Source organism: Clytia hemisphaerica, unplaced genomic scaffold, assembly GCF_902728285.1.
Source record: "Clytia hemisphaerica strain Z4C2 unplaced genomic scaffold, Clytia hemisphaerica genome assembly, whole genome shotgun sequence".
Classification (NCBI taxonomy): domain Eukaryota; kingdom Metazoa; phylum Cnidaria; class Hydrozoa; order Leptothecata; family Clytiidae; genus Clytia; species Clytia hemisphaerica.
Window position 1 is genome coordinate 359539 of NW_027103483.1, and position 20943 is coordinate 380481.

A 20943-nucleotide genomic window follows, 5' to 3' on the forward strand; every position below is an offset into this window, starting at 1 on the left:
CGAAATTACCAGTCAACACTAATCATCCCTTTAAAGGTTTGAATATATTTCAGAGAGTGCGCCTTGTCTAAAATGTAGCAATGGCGAAAATATAAGAAATAAATATTCGTTTGTGTTAACCCACGTAACCCACCATTTTTAAATTATTTTTGATGAATTTTAAAATCATATAGTTTGTCAGGGGGCTAAAAAAGGTGAGCACCATGCCCGTTAGAAGAAGTAGAGCTTTATCCTTCTCTTTGCCCTTTTACTTTTCTGAATGACTGATAGAAAGAGGAAGATTTTTCATCATAAGTCAATGATCTTGTGTTTGCATTGTCTCTTCCCATCTGAATTTGTGCAATGATTATGAATATGTATATATTAAAAGGAATTACTTAATGGGTTTGTTATCTCGTTAGAATTTGTAGTGCATTCACTTTGTCTACTTCCTTTAAAACGCCAGGTCTGAAACAAACCTATCCATGTACTACCATTTCAGTTAAAGATTCTAGAACATTATTGATCTTCGCATATTGGTGTACTCTCGGGTACGTAATAGCCGGGGGGGGAGCTAATTAATTTTTCAAAAATTTTCCACCCAGGACATTTTTATTCCAACCCCCCCCCCGCTTATTAGGTTTTGAGATTTTTTCCGAACCCCCTTATTCCAAACCCCCCGGCTATTTGGTACCCGAGAGTATAGTGACAGTGCCCTGTCTTAGTGGCCCGGTGGAAATTCGTTTATGTATTCATTAACCCGAGATAAAATGAAGGAGTAAAATCCATTGAATGGGGATAACAGCCCTTTGCAGTTTCGTAATGTGGATATGAGATTTTAGGGTGGTTTTTTGCTAATTTTCCAAGCAGTGATTAAGAGTTCCCCAACTGGTCACGATGGTGGTGTGGTGACATTCTGCAATGGTGTTATTTTTATTTCTTCTATTGTATCATATTTATTTTAAAAACTGTAAATATTTAATTTTAAAGATTTTAAAAGTGACATTGGATCTGATTTGCAAATTTATCATTATGCTTAAACGAGTAATATCTAATTGGAATTCAACTCTATTATATCTTTCGTAAATTGAAATTACTGGCTATTTTCAGTTTTTGAACTGAGCCCTTCAGAAGCGAGTGGATCGGTTTTTTGCAACTCAAAGCTCAACCCCTCGGAGAGATTTTTGAGATGTGGGAAAGGAGAGGAAACAACCTCGTTCCCTGCGTATTATCAGCTTTTTGATGCTTTACTGATAGCGCTAGATGATATTCTCTCGTCCATAAGTAACGAAATAAAGCCTGGAATACACGGGGACGAGGTTGGGGAGGAAAAAGTTTCGAATAATACCTTACCACTGACACCTATTCTGTACCCATTTTTCCGAAGTAAGTGCATCCTACAGAAGCTTTGTCGTACAGTTTTTTAATAAAATATTAGTCTGAATAGTGATCTACACAATAAACAGATTCAGCCTTTTGTCTTATTCTTACAAAGATTAGAGAAGCTTTACATTCGAAAAGAAGGAAGATATGACGTACAAGAGCAGCCGCCGGTAGTTCAAAAATTCCAGGAATTAAATTATGAAAAACACAACCAGATGCCAGATTTTTTTCTAGGGAGCTTCATGATTTTCTTAAAAGGTCTCATTTTCGATGAGCATTTTAACTTTCTTAGAGAATAGCTGTTATATTTTTTCCAGGAGCATAATATTTCTAGAGAACAGATACAATGTATAGCAATAGAGAACAGATATACATTTTCCAGGAGTCCCATTTTTTCCCAGAACAAATGATATAATCCAGGAGAGCCCAGGATACAGAACAGATAATTTTTTCAAGGAGAAAGGGACCTCAAGAACAGATATTTCATACTTCCTAGCCGGTGGCTGCTCTTAGACGTAGCCTATCGGAATAGCAGACTTCTACAAAAATAGCGTGCACAGCTTAATTATAGATGTGATGCAATCGTGAGCGCTATCAGAATAAAGCGAACTAAGAGTAAGAGACCAGGTATGAATCATTACTCTTAGGTGCCAAATAAACGGGCCCCCCCGCTTGTTAATTTTTCGATTTTTTTCCAACCCCCCCCCCCCCCGGACGTTATTAGGACCCCCCCCCCCCCGTTTATTAATTTTTGAAAAAATTCCCAGCTCCCAAAAGGAAAGTTTCTTGTTTTACTCTAAAAAGCCTAAATTTAGTCTATTTTGACCCTTTTTAGGGTTTTTAAAACTCCATTTTCCAACCCCCCCGGTAATTAGGCCCCCCCCCGTTTATTTGATTTGAAAAATTTTTCCAACCCCCCCCCCCCGTTTATTCGAACCCCCCTGTTTATTTGGCACCTAAGAGTACCGGCCTTACCGTTACCCAACCTCTCTCACAACCTCCTTCAGAAAGTAGTAGAGGAGTTGATGGTGTTTTTTTATAAGAACTAACAAAGTATATAAAACATAAGTCTTCGATGTCTTCGATAGCCGAAATATTAAGAAATTATGCTCTTATAAGTATTATAAAGGTTTTACAGACTTTAAAACACCTGATTTCTTAGAAGCATGACAAAATCATATTCACAAAAGTACACAAAATGGTGAAAAAAAGAGGAATGTTTAAGAATATTTTTAGGCTCAAAACTCAGGTCAAGAACTCAAAGTCAAGACCAAGAACATCAGGAGGCTTAAAAATTTTTAATGTTCTTTCATAAAAACTTGTAACTAACAGAACTAACAGACTGATCTCCAGCTACTTTACTTGTTGTGTTGTGTAAATAACGTGATATCTGTTCATTCAGTATAAGAACCATAGTAAAATTTCAGACGCAGCCACCGAGGCAAAAACACGAAAAAGCCGTTCCCTTTTGCCAGCTAGGAGAAAATTTCTATAAAATGAACATAATCGGGTTGTCCGGAACGGCTCCAAATTTCCAGCTGAAAAAGAAAAATATGCTTGGAAAATGAACAAATTGCACGGGAACAGCTGTCAAAAAAAAGTTTCGACCTTTTCCTTAAAATAGCCGTTCACATTTGCCAGGAGCAGATTTACAGATTTATAGGAACAGTTCTTTATTTCCAACTGGAGATGAAAAAGGAAAATAATTGTAGCAAACGTCAGAGCAATATAGATATTTTATGGGAACGGCTCTCTATTTCCAGCTGGAATTAAAAATGCGAAAAATAATTGTCCCGAAATTGCCTAGAATGATTACAGTATTTAATGGGAACAGCACTGTATTTCCAGCTCGAAAAGAGGTGAAAGCTCTGAAAAAATCTACCTTCAACGCCTCCAAATTCCCAGCTGGCTAACTATCAAGGAAACGGCTCAGAAAAAAAGAAAAAGAAGCTAGAAATCGTCCCGGGAATGGCTCCAGATTTCCAGCTAGTTGGTTAAAGGAACAGCTCCAAACTTCTACAAGTCAGCCTGGGAACACGTATGAATTTCCAGCTGGAAAATTCTTACAGAACTTTCAATTTTTTTTTCAGGGAACAGCTATATGTATTTCCAGGAGCAAACTTTTTGGATTTTCCCGGAATGCCTAGGCCTTTTCCAGCTGAGGGGGTCTCCGGAACGGCTTTCTCGTCATTTGGCCTCATTGGCTGCTTTCGAAATTTGATTGAGGCTCGACCTTTCTTATTGGTTTTCGTGATTATACGTTTTTTATAAGAACGTCCAAAAAATTTTAAAGCCTCCTTAAGCTTAACTTATTCTTTAATATTTTGGCCATCTCAAACCCTTTATGCTAAGTGGATTAAGATGGTTTTAATGTGTTTTTAAAATATCGTCTCTGAAATCTCGAAAGCAGCCACTGAGGGCAAATGATGGAAAAGCCGTTCCGGAGACCCCCCTCAGCTGGAAATGACCTAGGCGTTCCGGGAAAATTTCAAAAAGTTTGCTCCTGGAAATGCATAGCCGTTCCCTGGAAAATTTTTAAAAGTTCTGTAACAATTCTCCAGCTGGAAATTCACAAGTGTTCCAGGCTGATTTTACGGAACTTTTTCACATCTGGTAGAATTTTGGAGCTGTTCCTTTAACCAACTAGCTGGAAATCTGGAGCCATTCCCGGAACGATTTCTAGCTTCTTTTTCTTTTTTTCTGAGCCGTTCCTAGACTAGTAAACTAGTCGTTGAAAACAGACCCATATACAAAAAACTCAAGCTCCAAAAAAAAAGAATCGAAGAGGTGAGGTTGCGTGTCTTTTCTGAATTTCAACGACTAGAAGCTTCTTCCCTCCAAAAACGTTGTTTAATTTTACAACTTTTTTTAGGTTTTTGAGAATCCATCCAACTTTTTTGACTAAATGATATTTCATAGTAACATTGAACATGGGAACATATAAAGAAATGAGAATTTCTAAAAACGCAATAAACAGAAAGAAAAATAAATGCAATCCCGCACGGGTCAGACATACAGAAATCTGTATGTCTCTCCTTACGATTTTAGGTGAAGAAAAAAGGGTGTTGGAAGTAGCTTCTAGTCGGTTATTTTCCTTTTCTCTCACGCGCGCTGAATATTTAATTAGTGTTTACATCATTTGATTGACAGTTTTATTATAAGTAATAACCGACTAGTTTACTAGTCTAAGCCGTTAGGCGTTCCGGTAGATTTTTTCAGAGCTTTTTAAAACCAGCTCGGATCAAGATGTTTCCTGGAAAAGCACCCTACTGTAGGGGAACGGCTCATTTTGATGTTTTGATTCAGCAGATTTATTAAAAATTGACCCGTTCCACTCCAGTAGGGCACTTTTCCAGAAACCAGGAACGATTTGTATATGTTCCGAGCTGTCTTAAAGGGATACTGCGGTTGAATTTTCTAGCAAAATATACTCGTTTACTTTTTTCCGACAAAATATTAAAAAACTCAATCGCGAGTTCACCGTTTACAACGCGAGAAAAAAAAGTGGTTACTAGTCTTGCTCAAAACTCGATCTTGGAGAGTAAAATGGCGAAACAGAAATGTTTTTTGAAATTTCTCTCTGATTCTCGTATTCTAAAGGGATCTATTTATCGTTTAGCAGTGTTAATATTAACTGAATTAGTTTTTGACATCATTCAACTATGCGTGTATAAAGTTTGTAGGTGTATTTTTCAGTGATGATGGAGATACAGCTAGATATAATTTTTAAGGGTGAAATTCAAAGTGTCTAGCAAATGGTTACCAACTGCCAGTATGCATTACAAAATGCAATAACATCTCTGTATTTTGAAATTTTAGAAGTATAAAATCATGCCTGTCTCAATCAAACTACCTTTAAAATTTGGATGCAAAAGAAAAAAGAGCTTGGATATACACAGAAAACACACAGTGCATTTGCACATTTTCTGGTGACAACACATCTGACTGCTGGTGAGAGTGAAAGTGAACCAGAAACTGATTCCTCAAACAGCCAACAAAGTGGAACAGATGAAGAAATAATTGTTGCTGATGTTATTGAAAGTGATGACGAACAACAGATTGTTGATGTCACTGGTGGTTTAGAACCTGAACATGATGATGATGGCGATGCTCTTCAGCAAGATGCAGAGTGAGTGATTCTTATAAATCCCTAAATTGCAGTAGCAATTTTTACTGCAATTGCGGTATAAAAATTGCTTTTAAATTTTTCACATACCCAGGCAGTGTCAATTGAACTGCCTGATTATCTAACTAATTGAACTTAATCGAACCCTATCAAACGATAGCTGTTCAATTTACCGAACCCAATCGAACACCTAGATCGAACTGAGAAAACTTTTGTAAAGTTTGATGACTGTTCCATAGACCAGACCCGATCAATCAAACTTGTCGAACCAATCGAACAAGTTCTAACATCGAACGATTAAAGTTCGATTAACAACGAAATTAATCGAAATCTAAAATTTTTAAAAGATTGAGAGTGTACGATTAAGTTCGATCAATGGGTTTTGGTTCGATCAGTTTGATAAACCAATTTTGTTTGACAAGTTTGTGCTGCTCCGCCACCGTATATTAGCTTCTTTTCAAAGCCAAATTCGGAATGTAAATCGGGAAATTACTTTCGATAACCGATTACATACATATTTCCTTTATCCCTTTAGCGCCAGAGGCGGTTTGTTGGGGCGTAGTATTCTGCCACTCTGCCACGCGCGAAATCGCAACAGAGGGGCTACGGACTTTATTCCGGATAGATAAATATCAGGGTACAATAAACGTCAAGTCCGGGAACTGTCGAAATGGCAATCGCGTGCCAGGACAAAGTTTTTGCAAGCGAGGGAAGATATTACATGAGGATTTAATATCATCGAACTAATCAAACTTTTTACTGACCGAACTAATCGAACTGCTATTGCTTCAAAGATTGTGAGTGTTCGATTAGGTTCAACTAATTTTTTTAATCAGTTCGATAGTTCGATTAGTTTGATTGTTTGATTGTTTGATTGGTTCGACAAGTTCAATTGATCGGGTCTGGCATAGAACTTTTTGCCTTTCCATCCGCCATATTGAATTGTATGCAAAAATTATGGTGGCCGAATTGCCGTGGTGAAATTCCCTTAGAAAGTATGCAAAACATATGCAAAAAGAAAGTATTAATATAAAACTTACATACATAATTGGCATTATATTAAAGTGTAATCTTGTTGAAGAAAGATTAAACTTGCTTCTCTTGAAATCTAAAAATAATTATATTCACTCATCTCTTAGAACAAGCACTTCAAAAAAACCATAACATTAGACATAAATAAACTCAAGCTAAAAAATCACAAGCGAAGGTACAAAAACAATCCTTATTCGGCTGACGGTAAATTATTCTCCTGGGAATAGAACCGCCAAATGATCAAACAGTTAGTCACACTAGCGTCCTGTCAAAATGCAGGTTCTGTTGACACCGCCTGGACATACAGCAAATTGCAATATTATGGCCACAATGACAAAGACTTGTGTTCGCATTGTCTGACCAACTTCTTAATTTTCTGATTATTTTGAGTCGGGCAGTCATGGAAAAAAGAGCCATTAATTTTAAATTTCCGATATATTTGAATTCTACCCGACCCCATATTTTGAAATCTTTTTTTTGCCGACCATCCGACTCATTTTGTTTTACCAAAAAATGATGCGAACAGAAGTTATTTGTGATTGTGGCCTATATACCAAAAGTGGATAAATTTTTGCGTGGATTAATTTTTGTGGTTTTCGCGAATTTTGACCATTTTTGCAAAAATTTTAAGGCCTTTGATTTGCGAAGATTAGTCCATGCGAAATTATTTAGAACTCTACAATCAAGAAAATAAAAGTTTGGGAATTCTAGATAACATGAAAGCTTTTGAGTGAACTTTGTCTGCCTTTGTTCGATTAAAAAACAAATCTCTTTTCTAGTTACAATTTATAAAGTTGCGAAATTCAAGCCACGCGATAATTTATAAGACCCTTGGTTCGCAAAATTTAATCCACGCGAAATCTTTAAATTCTCGTCTCACAAAAATTAGTACACGCAAAAAATTATCCACTTAAGGTTTAAGAAACATAATTCAAGATTCAAGGAGAAAATAGGCAATTTTTCTATTAGACCAGCGGCCGAGGCAGTGGATTGTGTCACTTCGTAGGGCACCCCTTAGATCAGGGCAAATTTTTGATATTATGCTCCTAATAGGGTGTAGAATTGACAAAAAAAAATTGCCCTTCGAATCTCCTGCAGTTTTCGAGTGAATCGATTTTTAGTTAATCGATAGAACTTATCAAGGGTCCCCCCTTTACTAACGGTTTTTTGGAAGTCTGAAAATCAAATATCTGAGACTACCAACGGATTCAGCGTGAAAAGTAGATAAAGAAAATGGGGTTATTTGTTAAGTTTCGACCACCTGGTGCCAAGAAATAGCATTTTTAAGGCGAAAAATCGACGTTTTTGGCGTTTTCCGATGACGTCAGCATTTTCCTATGAGCATTTTCAGAAAAAATCATTCCCACAGCTGGATAGCCCTGAATTAGTAGTATCCAAAAATGGTATGGTTTGTCAACTTTCAATGTATAGATCTCGAGATAATTCATTTTTAAGGTGGATAAATATGCTGAAAAACTGCTGACTCAGCAAAAAATATCGATAATTTTCAATATTTAAACTAAAATATCTCGAGATCTAGACATCGAAAGTTAACAAACCATACCATTTTTGGATACTACTAATTCAGGGCTATCCAGTTGTGGGAATGATTTTTTCTGAAAATGCTCATAGGAAAATGCTGACGTCATCGGAAAACGCCAAAAACGTCGATTTTTCGCCTTAAAAATGCTATTTCTTGGCACCAGGTGGTCGAAACTTAACAAATAACCCCATTTTCTTTATCTACTTTTCACGCTGAATCCGTTGGTAGTCTCAAATATTTGATTTTCAGACTTCAAAAAAACCGTTAGTAAAGGGGGGACCCTTGATAAGTTCTATCGATTAACTAAAAATCGATTCACTCGAAAACTGCAGGAGATTCGAAGGGCAAATTTTTTTTGTCAATTCTACACCCTATTAGGAGCATAATATCAAAAATTTGCCCTGATCTAAGGGGTGCCCTACGAAAACCATTTTAAAGGCCTTTTTTGAATCTCGGACGCTGGTCTATATCTTTAGCTAAAATGAACAGACAAAATATTTTTTCCGTATACTGTATCAGATTCTTTTGATACCCGTTTAAGCCTTGCAGTATACCACAATTGAGGGAATTCCCTGACTGATATCACATTCACATACATTTTAGTAATTGTGTGAAATGCAGAATTGCAGGTGTTTTCAACCTTGCCAGTAAGCTACTTCTACAGTAAGCTACTGTAGGAGTACTCTCTAGTCTTAAATAAAAAAAGCAGTACCAGGCTGAACTTAAAAAATTGTTAGTTTGCCGTCACCTGACCGACCCTACCTCAAAACCTGCAGACCCAAAAAATTTTATTGCCATTTTAAAGAATAGCCCCAGCTAGATATATATCGATTCTTTTTTTAAATTGAAGCAAATTATAGGTCCTTCCTGGTCCTTCAAAAACTTAAAAAAATCAAAAATCAAAATTTGTATCATGTTTGTCTCAAGCATAAGAATCGTAAATTCCCTGCTAGCACTTCTGTTTTTTATTCAAAATTACCTAAATGTAAACAAACTGATAACCCTTCCATGGGGGGGGTTTCATGGTTGGCGGAGGAGCGGAATCGGCCCTTTTTTCGGACGGAGTGGCGGAATTTGGCAAAAATTTAGACGGAATTACGGAAATTGGGTTCTCTGACGGAGACGGAAAATTAGACAATTTTAGTGCGGAAAAACGGAATTTAGCAAAAAGATTTGCGGAATTTCGGAATTGATAAAAGATTTTCAAAATTTGCAGAATTTTCGACAAAAATATTGAATTTCAAAGGAACTTTGGTTCAATTTAAGACGGTGTGACGGAAATTGGAGAAAAAATTGGCGGAATTACGGAATCGGGTACCCCCTGAAACCCCCCCCCTCCATGGACAAAAATCGCCAAAATAAAAAAAGATTCCGACCGACCCACCTCCAAAATCTAGGGTCGGGTGACGGCAAACCAACAATTTTTTAAAAAGCCCAGCCCCAGCTAGATATATATCGATTCTTTTTTTAAATTGAAGCAAATTATAGGTCCTGCTTTTATTATATCATCACAACTCATTGTTGGTGCACTTTTATGTAAACAAAACTTGAGTTCATATTTTTGTCTGATTGAATGTTTGATGGCTTTTTGAAAGAATGAATGACTAATTTTTCATAGGAATGTTTGATGATCAAATGTACTCGCAAAACAAGGGGCAAAGCATTGAGCACAGTCATCTGTGAGTATAACCTTTTGGACCTACCCTGGTGGGGTGGAGGTCCTATAAATTCACCTCTGTCCGTTCGTCCATCAGTCCGTTCGTTACCAGTTTTTCTCGAGATTGAATCATAGGAATCATTTAGTTTTTGGTACAAAGGTGCAAAGCGGTAGTGGCCAAAATGTGACGGAGCCTGATTTTCGAAAAAAAATGTTTTTGGGCAAATTTGGGCCAAAAAACGGCTAAAAAATGGATTTTTTGGACATTGTCATTGTGAAATATTGGATCGTTGTTTTTTTCTGATTTTTTGCATGAAAATAGGTAAAAGATGGGTCAAGCAGATTTTTGTAAAAAAACTTTTCAGCTCAAAAAACGCATGTTTATCTATAAGAATCACTATTAATAAGCATACATCAATGCTCTTAGCCAAATTACTCAATTTTTTGATGATATAGATGTCTTTTTATGCTCGCAAAGTCTTGAATATGAAAGAATGTTTCAAGAGCATGAAATTTTGGTTTCTAAACGTTTTTTTATAAGAAACAAACGACTAATTTTAATAAATGGTCACTATTTGTGACGTTCATACTCACGTAGATATCAATTATATATGTGTTAAATGCATAACCAGGTAGGTCCATAAAAGTATCACTTCTTTAAACTGAAATTCTATTACTACACATTTTAATGGAACTGCTGTAAACAACGTCACTTGTCAGAGCTAAATGAATTTAAATTTTTTTCTATCTATTTTCATTGAAAAGTATGAATTCTGGCCCAAATACTTCTAAAAGGCTTTTTCGTGAAGGTAAATGCCTCTTTATTAAGAATTCTTAACAAATAGACGATATCGGCTTTCCAAATTCTCCCCCAAATGATTGCCGATGATGCATTGCACAAAGAAATTCACGAACAATATTGACTTTACGCGCAATGCATCATTGGTAATCATTCGGGGAGGATTGGGAAAGCCGATATCGTCTATTGCAAAAGTTTATGCTTGTATTCTCACATTCAAATTTTTTAAAAATTTGAAAATCTTTGAAGCTGTGAAATCAAAATTTAAAATGTCCCTAGCAGGGGGGGGCACGCAGTTACTACAAGACATGATGTGTAGTAAGTGCTTTTTCAACACATTTTTTCAGGACCACCACCCTTTGCAGTTACTACACCTTGGTAGTAACTGTTTTCAGAAAAGATTTCCAGGTACCACCCCTGTTTTTGAGTGATATCATCAAAAACATGCTCGAAATTACCCTAAATTGCGATTATTTTTCAACCTAGAGCCATTTTTGTGCTAGATTTTCTTTTAATTTACTCGGTTAACAGCTGTTGAGAACATTTTAATGATAATTAGGGAAAGCATAATTTCAAAGTTTATAACAAAAATATTTTTTTTAACAAAGAATTCTTTCACAAAAAAATTCATTTTTGGTGAAAAATTTTGAAAGTTCTTTAAAAAGAATTAAAATATAAGCTCTTACTACACCAAAAGTGCTAGCGTTAGTGTTTGGCACCACCCCCAAACAGCAGTTATAACTGTTTTCATAACTTCTGAATACAGTACCACCACGGTAGTAAGTGTCATACTGTCTTGTAGTAACTGCGTGCCCCCCCCCCCTGTCCCTAGTAGTAAAATCAATCATTGCCTTAATTTTAAGACTGACAATTTTAAACATTTTTTAGAAAAGCTGATAGTGAAAGAACATTGACTGAGAGTGAAAGAACATTGACAGCATTAAACTTGTCAACACATGATGAAGGAAAAATGAGTGGATTTTTACAGAAATGGCAATGAACGTGTCAAGGAAATTTATTCAGAAAGCCAGAGGGAATGAGAATCAAGTGATGAAGAAAAATCTGCACTAAATGTAGCATCTCTTGATGGTGGACAAATAAGTGACTGATAATGAATATGACGGGGATATTGATACATACACAGATACGGAAACAGAATCAGAAAGTTCAAGTGATAAAGAAGAATCTGATACGGATCAAATTGAATGAATATATTGGGTATGTTTTGCTTACTTTTTACTTGATCATAATATCCAATCTGTTTTTCCACTGGTTCTCAACTTCAATTGAGCTAGAATCTGAGAATGTTAGTCAGTCAGTATGTCACCTCAATAAAACTTTGGGACAGACTGGAGACTTCAAAAATGGTCAGATTTGGCTTAAATTTTGCTCACTTGTCCCTTGTGTGAATATCTGGGGGTGTTTTTGAAATTTTACAATTATGTAAGCAACAACACAATGGCCTTACTTTTGGATATGTGACAAAATTATGTAAATTCTCTGGCAGATTTTTTTTTTTATCATTGTTGCAGAAATCTTTGAAAATCAGGAATTTTTTAACTGCAATTATGTATGAGACCAGGAGATTTGTTCTGAACTAACCATGAACCTCTGTCAGCAGAGGTGCTAAAAACTTGGAGCATGTGGCGGCAAGTCTGATACTATTATCTTTTTTCTGGACCTGGTTAGCTCGGTTGAAGTGTGCCAATGATTATAATATGGTTATCTTTCAATTAGCAAAATGATTTCCTTTCTGATTTGATTTGATACACATAGTTATGGATATAACATGTGGCTCCCTAGATTTTGTAGAGGAGATTACCTCCTATAAACAACTTAACTTAAATTATTATGTTTTAACAGCTAAAAAAAGACATGGGTACGAGCTTTTTGCTTATATAGCTATATACAGTAGGTAAATACTTTTGAAACAGAAGCATGTGTACTACAGGTGACAGGGAGAGATTCATCCTCAAAATTTGGCTTTGCTTCAAAGTTGTACTAGCCATAGGAATATTCTTGCTAAAATAAGATGATTATGTTTATATATTTCCTACTGTCTGGATTTCTGTCTCATTTGAATGGTTTGACTCTTTAAATAATACACAAAGAAATAAGAAAATAACATAAGAAATTGATTAAAGTTTATTAAAATGTTTGACTTCATTTGTTGTTTCTATTTATTATCAACACTTTCCTTTAATTCATGGACAGATACCTAAACTTCCACTTACATTTTCATTTGTCAGATATTTTTATGATCAGGCAGACATAGTCAAGAAAATTGAGATACAAAAACTAATATTTTGTAGTATGAGTGCATAGTGCTTCGTGACTTGGTTTATTGTACACTCAATGATCGATATATTTCATATCTAAAAAATTTGGGTTGGGAGACAAGATACATGGTGACGACGCGCCCCTCGAACTAGCTTATTTTTTTCTATTTATTTTTTCATATTTTTAAATTATTAGTCAGGAATATTTTTTCCATTTTTATAAGAAACTAGGGATTCCAGAGTTGTTTGCGACTTGCCTGTATCTTGTGATTTTTTCAAAAACAAAATTGTCTCTCAGGATTGATATGGAGCGACGCGCTCCTTCTTCCAAGGCGTTTGCGAACTACAATACTTTCCCTTTGAGATGATTTATGCTAAATGGCATTAATAAGCAAAACCATCATAAAAAAACCATGACAAAGCATCACAGTGTGTTCATAACCAATACAGTTAGTCAGCGTTTAATGAAATATTATTTTTTTAGATCTGGTCAGCTTAGTGGAGTCAGTCTTGGTTTACTTGTGATTTGAAAAATCTTATTTCATATCCTAAAAAATTTGGGCTGGGAGCTGCTGGGAGACAAGATACATGGTGACGACGCGCCCCTCGAACTAGCTTATTTTTTCCTTATATTTTTTCAAATTTTCTTAACAATTTATATATTTTTGAATTACTAGTCAGGAATATTTTTTCCATTTTTATTAGAAATTACGGATTCCAGAGTTGTTTGCGACTTGCCTGTATCTTGTGAGTTTTTCAAAAACAAAATTGTCTCTCGGGATTGATATGCAGCGACGCGCTCCTTCTTCCAAGGCGTTTGCGAACTACAATACTTTCCCTTTGAGATGATTTATGCTAAGGCATAAATAAGCAAAAAAGATGTAACCAAATCAATACCAAGCTACAGTTTATTTATATACCAAAGACATGAAGTTAGATAACTTTAGATGAGAAATAATTTGAGAATATTTGTCTTTGTTTTTCTCTTCATCTGTCTGTCTGTCTTTCTGTCTGTCTGTAACTTCAGAGATGTTTGGATTTTTTGGGTGAAATCTGGGGTAGTTTTTGTTTTAACCAATAGGTTTATAGTTTCTCAGGCTTTGTCATTTCAAAATTCCTGAATCATAAAATCCAAATTCATGGCCTGTGTTTGATCGCACTCCTCAAGAATCACAGGAAAAAATTAGCAGATCACAAGTTTGTGAAACGTCGTTTCCGGCCCTTAAAAATCGGATTTTCAAAATTTAGTTTGTGAAATAAAGTTTGGGATATTGTGAACATTGGGTTTTCTTATTTCACATTGAAGTTTTCTTTTCACAAGGTCATCGTGAATTTGATTTTCACAATGATAGAATTAATTTTCACAATGTTTAAAAAGATAGATTGTAAAATTCCATTTCACAAGTTTGTTAATTGTATACGTCATAACTTGGGATATTGACAATCACAAGGTAAAATAGCATAGGAACTAACTGTTCTGATACCAAGTTTGGGAATATCAATTTCCAACCCCAAAAACATTTTTCTTTAGTCTGATTTGGGATTTCTCAAATCCTGGGTTTTTTTAGTTAAAAAGATTTATTTTCACTAGCTTAAGAAAAATAGGTTATAAAAACCCATTTCACAAGTTTGTTAAATGTATATATCATTATATCTTTGGGATATTGACAATCACAATGTAACAATAGCATAGAAACTAACTATTCTGATACCAAATTTGGGAAAGTCAAATTCCGACCCCAAAGACATTTTCTTTGGTCTGATTTGGGATTTCTCAAATCCTGGGTATGTTCTATTCTTTGCTATGGCAAACTTGTGAATTTATTCTTTGCAATGTAAAAATTGTTTTCACAAGTTTCAAAAGATAGGCTTGTTAAATTCCATTTGACAAGGTTAAGTTATGTGGTTACCATAGATTGGGATATTGAAAATAACGATGCAAAATAACATGGATTCACTAATTAGACACCTGATTCGGAAACACCTAATTTGGGATTTTGTGAATCCCGAATGTTTTATGATCTAATATATCTAACTTTTACAATGAAAATATATACATAGTGTACAATGACGAAAAATGATAAAAATGAAGAAATAACTTAGTAAATGGTGCAATTACTAGAGTTTGAACTCGTGCAAAATTCTAAAAACTTTAAAAAAAGATTAATTACCTTCAAAAAACATCCATAAAATCATCATTAGTTTTGTACTCAGCATGTAAGACAAAGATAATTATTTTAATGTTCGATTAATAAAATCAGGCAACCTGAATGTGTGAAATGGTTTGGTTTAAGTACAGCTTTGGTTTAGGGTCAGACTTTGAAATAGTATGTTTTTGATATATAAAATACAGTAAAACTGTATTGAAATAATGTGTATTTTTGATACCGAAACATTACGTCATTACTCAAAAGAGTATACTCTTAAAAGTAATGAACAGCGTTAAGATCTGGCGGAAGGTATTCCTTCGGGAACCGTAAAGACAGCCATCGACGAACACGTAGCCCAGCTGGATTTCAACCTGCTACATGAAGACTGACCGTGAGTGCTTTAACCGACCGAGGGCAAGTGAAGTTGAAAACTTGCTTAATGACTTGCTGTGAAGGAAAAACACGGTCAACCTCCACCTCGCACGTGACTTGTTTTTCGTCACGTTCAAGCGTTTAGTTTTCAAGTATACTTGGCTAACCAGAATCCTAACTTAATTAAACTCGGTTTAAAAAATGCTGACCAAAAGTAGCATAAAGCCCTTTCGAAAAATTCCTCGTAAATTGTCATAAGTACATTGACTTGAAGTGATAATCGTAATATCCATAATCAAAAGAACAAATGAATAAGGTGGACTAAAGTCACAGTTCAAACGACTCAATATCGATCATTGGAATTCCACCAGAATCTCTACGATAAAGAGGGATATTACGACTATCCAAAATTTTATCATACAAAAAGAAACTGCTAAAACCAAACACACCCTACTAAAGAAATCCCAAAAAATAAAGATAAAACGAGACTTCACAGATGAAAATTGACGTATTTACAAAACTTCATGGTGAAATTCAAAGGACGTCATTAGCTTAGTCGGCAGTACGGTTTTGATCTATCGTCCATTGATACACTGCGAAAATCCAAATATTCCAAGTAATTTTCCTGGAGAGCTTGATCGACCAGTTTAACGTTCGTTACTGAAATTGAACCGATGAAGACGACAACTGGATTGTTAATTCCATAACATAGGATTTCGCCACCTTCCAAACTAGGTACAAGCTGTGAAAAGTAGAAAAAGTAATGAGTTTTGGTACAACAGTCCAGTCTTTGTGGCTCAAGCAGAGTCTAGTATACTACGACTACGTAGTCGTTCTAGTTATGGGGCGTTCAAGTTTTAGAGAAGAAAAACAGCCTAAGATTTTGTCAAAGGAACGAGAAAAACTGTTCGAGTGATACATTGTGAGTGAGACATTCGAGTTATGGGGAGTAGACTGTAGTAGTATACTCCCGGGGGGGGTACTACCCTTGTCGACCGACGGGGGTGTGCATAGCCCTACTTCGTCACATATCCTTACTTCGTCTCCTATTGTTATTTTCTCTTTTACGTCATAATATATGCATGAATAATCGCATAAATTATTTCTGATTGATCTTGAGATTAGAGGTGGTTTCTACTTGCTTTTTTTTTTGTTGTATTGTTCTGTAACACCTTTATAGCTGTTGAAATTAAACAAAAATAATTGTTCTTTCACGTGAAGGTGTTAACAAACAAATGAAACAAGAAATAGTCTATGGTTGATCTCTCTTTTTTTTAAAGGTGTTAACGAACAAACTAAATAAATTGAATGGATGATCGCTTTCTTGTTCCGTCTAGCAAAAAGTAATACAAAAGGTTGGAATCTCAATGTCTGAACCCTTTTCTTTTTTTTATCAAAAACTTTATAAAGAACATACTGTATGCTGTATACGGTTTCTAAGAAGCGGCAAAAGAAAAGTTTTTACAGTGCTCTAGGGGCTGAGTTAGGTCTCGTATGCGCATCGGCGTATAGTCATTTTTTCTTTTGATCATGAAATTATAGTCCTTGAAGAGTCAGAAAACGATTTTCAACCCTTTTAGCCCTCTTGCTTTTTTTTTAACTTTAAACATAGACATATTATACACCAATCGATCACAAATTTTATGCTGATTAAGAAAAAGGTCATTTTTCAGAATCATGTCAGAATTATGGTCTGAAAATTTCGTTATCTGGAGATATGAAGCACTTTCGATTTCGATTTTTTGAAATGACTACTTTTGGTTCCAGATTTGCGTGGCTGTAACATTTGATTGGTTTACTTAGTTTACTTGAAATTCTCGGAGGGTCTTGCCTACCGTTCAAATAATAACATGAATTCCGAAATCCATAATGGCAGATTCAAAATTTTCTTTCGTCACATGGGCTCTTAGGCTCTGCTAGCCTAAGAAAAAATTTTTGAGCAAAAAACCCTGCATATTATATACCAATCGATCAGAAATTTTATGTTGATTAAGAAAAAGGTCAGAACCATGGTCTGAAAGTTTCGTTATCAAGAGATACGAGGTACTACCTTATCGGGGAAAACTTCGTCGGGGAAAATTTTCGTCGGGGAACATTTTCGTCGGGGAAAAATATTCGTCACTTGCTGGTAGTTGGTAACACATTAAGGCTGGGGAAAATTTTCGTCGGGGAAATATATTCGTCACTTGGCCAAAATTTCGTCACTTTTCCCCGACGAAGTTTACCCCGATAAGGTATGAACATAATTTATGAGTAAAAAGGCGTAACCAAGTAGTGTAGGTGTTCGAGCTCCAAATTAGGAACAATTCTTACGAGTAAAGAGGCGTGACCAAGTATTGTTTAGTGTTTATGGTTCAAATTTTCAATGAGTAAAAAGTAGCGACCAAGTAGTGTTTGGTCCCAATTATGAACTTTTCTAATGAAGAAAAAGATGTGACCAAGTAGTGTTTGGTGTATTTGTGTGAAAGTATGATCATTTTTAATGAGTAAAAAGGCGTGACCAAGTAGTGTTTGGTGTTTTTGGTCGAAATTATGAACTTTTCTAACGAAGAAAAAAATGTGACCAAGTAGTGTTTGGTGTATTGGAAGCAAATTAGGAATAGTTCTTGTGAGTAAGAAGGCGTGACCAAGTAGTGTTTGGTGTTTTGGTCCGAATTATAAACATTTCTTATGAGTGAAAAGGCGTGACCAAGTATCTAGTGTTTGGTGTTTTTAGTCCAAATTATGAACCTTCCTAATGAAGAGCAAAATGTGACCAAGTAGTGTTTGGTGTTTTTGTGTGAAAGTATGATCATTCCTAATGAGTAATAAAAAGGCGTGACCAAGTAGTGTTTGGTGTTTTTGGACAAAACAATGAAAAAGTTTTCATGAGTAAAAAAGCGTGACCAAATAGTGCTTCGTGTTTTTGGTCGAATTTCTGAATATTTCTAATGAGTAAGAAGGCGTGACCAAGTAGTGTTTGGTGTTTTTAGTCCAAATTAAGAACTCTTCTAAAGAAGAAAAAAATGTGACCAAGTAGTGTTTGGTGTTTTGGCGTAGGCGTAGTGGTGTAGTGGTTATCATCCTTGACTCCCGCCTGGGAGGCCCGAGATCGATATCCACCGTGTCTCTACGATTCACTTGGCAAGTGAATTTACCTTCGCCCGGATCAACCCATGCCATGTGAGGGGAATTGGGTACTATTACTCTGATACAAGAGTGTGGGTAGATTAGACAGACATTGTGACGTGCCGTGGCACTCATATGGTTCGGCCTCGCGTGAGCATGGCTCTCCCAGTGTCGTTCGAGTGTCATAGTATACGCCATGGCTTGGCAGCTCACGTCTGTCAAGTTGCAGTGTCTGCCAGCGCCGTGATTCCAACTCCTTCGTGGGTAGGACCCATCCCGAATGCATTCGGAGGGCTCATATCTATCTCATAGAAATCTATCTATCTCTCAAAAAAAAAGAAAACAATGTGACCAAGCAGTGTTTGGTGTATTGGAAGCAAATTAGGAATAGTTTTTGTGAGTAAAAAGGCGTGACCAAGTAGTGTTTGATGTTTGGGTTCAAATTATGAACATTTCTTATGAGTGAAAAGGCGTGACCAAGTAGTGTTTGGTGTTTTGGTCCAAATTATGAACATTTCTTATGAGTAAAAAGGCGTGAGCAAGTAGTCTTTGATATTTTGGGTGCAAATTAGGATATTTCTAGTGAGTAAAAGGCGTGACCAAGTAGTGTTTGATCTTTTTAGTCCGAATTATGAACCTTCCTAATGAAGAGCAAAATGTGACCAAGTAGTGTTTGGTGTTTTTGTGTGAAAGTATGATTATTTCTAATGACAAAAAAGACGTCACCAAGTAGTATTTGATGTTTTTGATCCAAACTATGAAAATTTCTAATAAGGAAAAAGGCGTGACCAAGTAGTGTTTGGTGTTTTTGGTCAAAACTATGAATTTTTTTTCATGAGTAAAATGGCGTGACCAAATAGTGCTTCGTGTTTTTGGTCGAATTTCTGAATATTTCTAATGAGTAAGAAGGCGTGACCAAGTAGTGTTTGGTGTTTTTAGTCCAAATTATGAACTTTTCTAAAGAAGAAAAAAATGTGACCAAGTAGTGTTTTGTGTTTTGGACCAAATAATGAACATTTCCTATGAGTAAAAAGGCGTGACCAAGTAGTGTTTGGTGTTTTGGTGCAAACTATGAGCATTTTGAAGGATAAAAAAATGTGATCAATTAGTGTATTTCTCATGAGTAAATTGGCTTGACCAAGTAGTGTTTGGTGTTTGGATGCAAGTATGATCATTTCTAATAGTAAAAAGGCCTGACCGAGTAGTGTTTGTTAGTTAAAACTATGAACATTGTTAATGGATAAAAAATTGACCGAGAAAAGTTTTTTTTGTGCAATTTGTAAAGTTTCTTGAGTTAAAATATGTGAAATATAATATACCTAAAACTCTAGGGTTAAAAATAAGACTATTCAATCAATATGTTTTCAAATATCTACAAATGAAAAAAACGATGTCTAATAAAATGAAAATATAAAAAGTACTAAGGTTTAAGAGAACAGAATGTTTCAAGAGTTTTCTTACGGTCTGTGAATGTAAATTATACATTTTAGGAACATTATAGATCAATGAAAATGTATTTGATTAAAATGTGAGCGTTTTGGAGTTTCACTTTTCAAGGAGCTTTCACAAAACTTTTGAAGTATATTTGAGTTTTACTTTTTCCATCTTAATAAAAGATTTCAAATTAAGCAAAAATTAAAAAATTTAGTGTTTCCTGAATGCGGGTGAAGGAAAAATGCTCTCATGCGGCTGGCCGGGAAAATATTGTTTTTTCCTATTTTTGATAAAACTTACGATCATTGAGAAATAGAACTTTAAAGATAACTTTTATGTACAAACAGTATGGAATAAACCCCATGAATACTAATGTATCAACTGCTAAGAAATTTTTTTTCGCCTATGTAAAGTAGGGGAGTCTCCTGTATTTATGTACATTATATAAACAATAAATATCAAAAGTATTTTACAATAATTTTTCGCATGCCTTTTTCTTTTGCTTATAAAAGGTGCCTTGAAATTACAAATGGTAGAGGAAGTCCTATTTTCAAAAATAACCCCAGATAATACTAAACCTTCTTATATGGTCATTAAATAAGATTTAAAATCGGATTAAGCCTGGGGCGGATTAAACAAAGAAGGAGGTGCTTACTGTGTTTGTTCCAAACTCTACCGCCGTTATTTTTCCCGCACTTACTACTCCTCCAACAGACGATAGCACCGTCTAAGAAAACACAGGATTCGCAAAACTAAATGTTGTCCAAACATGCTATTTTAAGAGGTCCGCAAAAATTAAAGGCGCGAAAATAAAAGACTAGAGAAAATTGATGCAATGAAGCATGTCATACATAAACAGCCTTCGCTTTACAAACTCAATAATAAAACTTATATATGCTAATTGATAAAGCTCAATAAATACTTTATAAAAAAAACATAAGATCCTCGATTAACTTGGCTCCGAGACTGGAGTTCCTTATTTTTCGAGAGAATTTCAGCCTCAAAGTTCCTTATCCAGTTCCTTATTTACTACGCTGCTAAAATTGGATTTGCTAAGTATGTGACTTATGTATATGTATAA

The 20943-nt window shown here is 35.3% G+C and overlaps 1 protein-coding gene across 2 annotated transcripts; it reads left to right on the plus strand.

The window, feature by feature from the left end:
• The first annotated feature begins 5205 nt into the window (after positions 1–5205).
• Positions 5206–12406, plus strand: LOC136798590 (uncharacterized). 2 transcript variants are annotated; one of them, XR_010845401.1, is made up of 3 exons: positions 5206–5491; positions 9682–9742; positions 11408–12406. XR_010845401.1 is itself a non-coding variant. In XM_067055227.1 (2 exons), exons 1-2 carry the CDS (start codon positions 5229–5231, stop codon positions 11517–11519), a joined length of 375 nt encoding a protein of 124 aa, XP_066911328.1. In that variant the 5' UTR covers positions 5206–5228; the 3' UTR covers positions 11520–12406. The 2 variants fall into 2 exon arrangements, 1 of the variants encoding a protein (XP_066911328.1); XM_067055227.1 differs by lacking the exon at positions 9682–9742.
• Positions 12407–20943: the final 8537 nt, after the last annotated feature.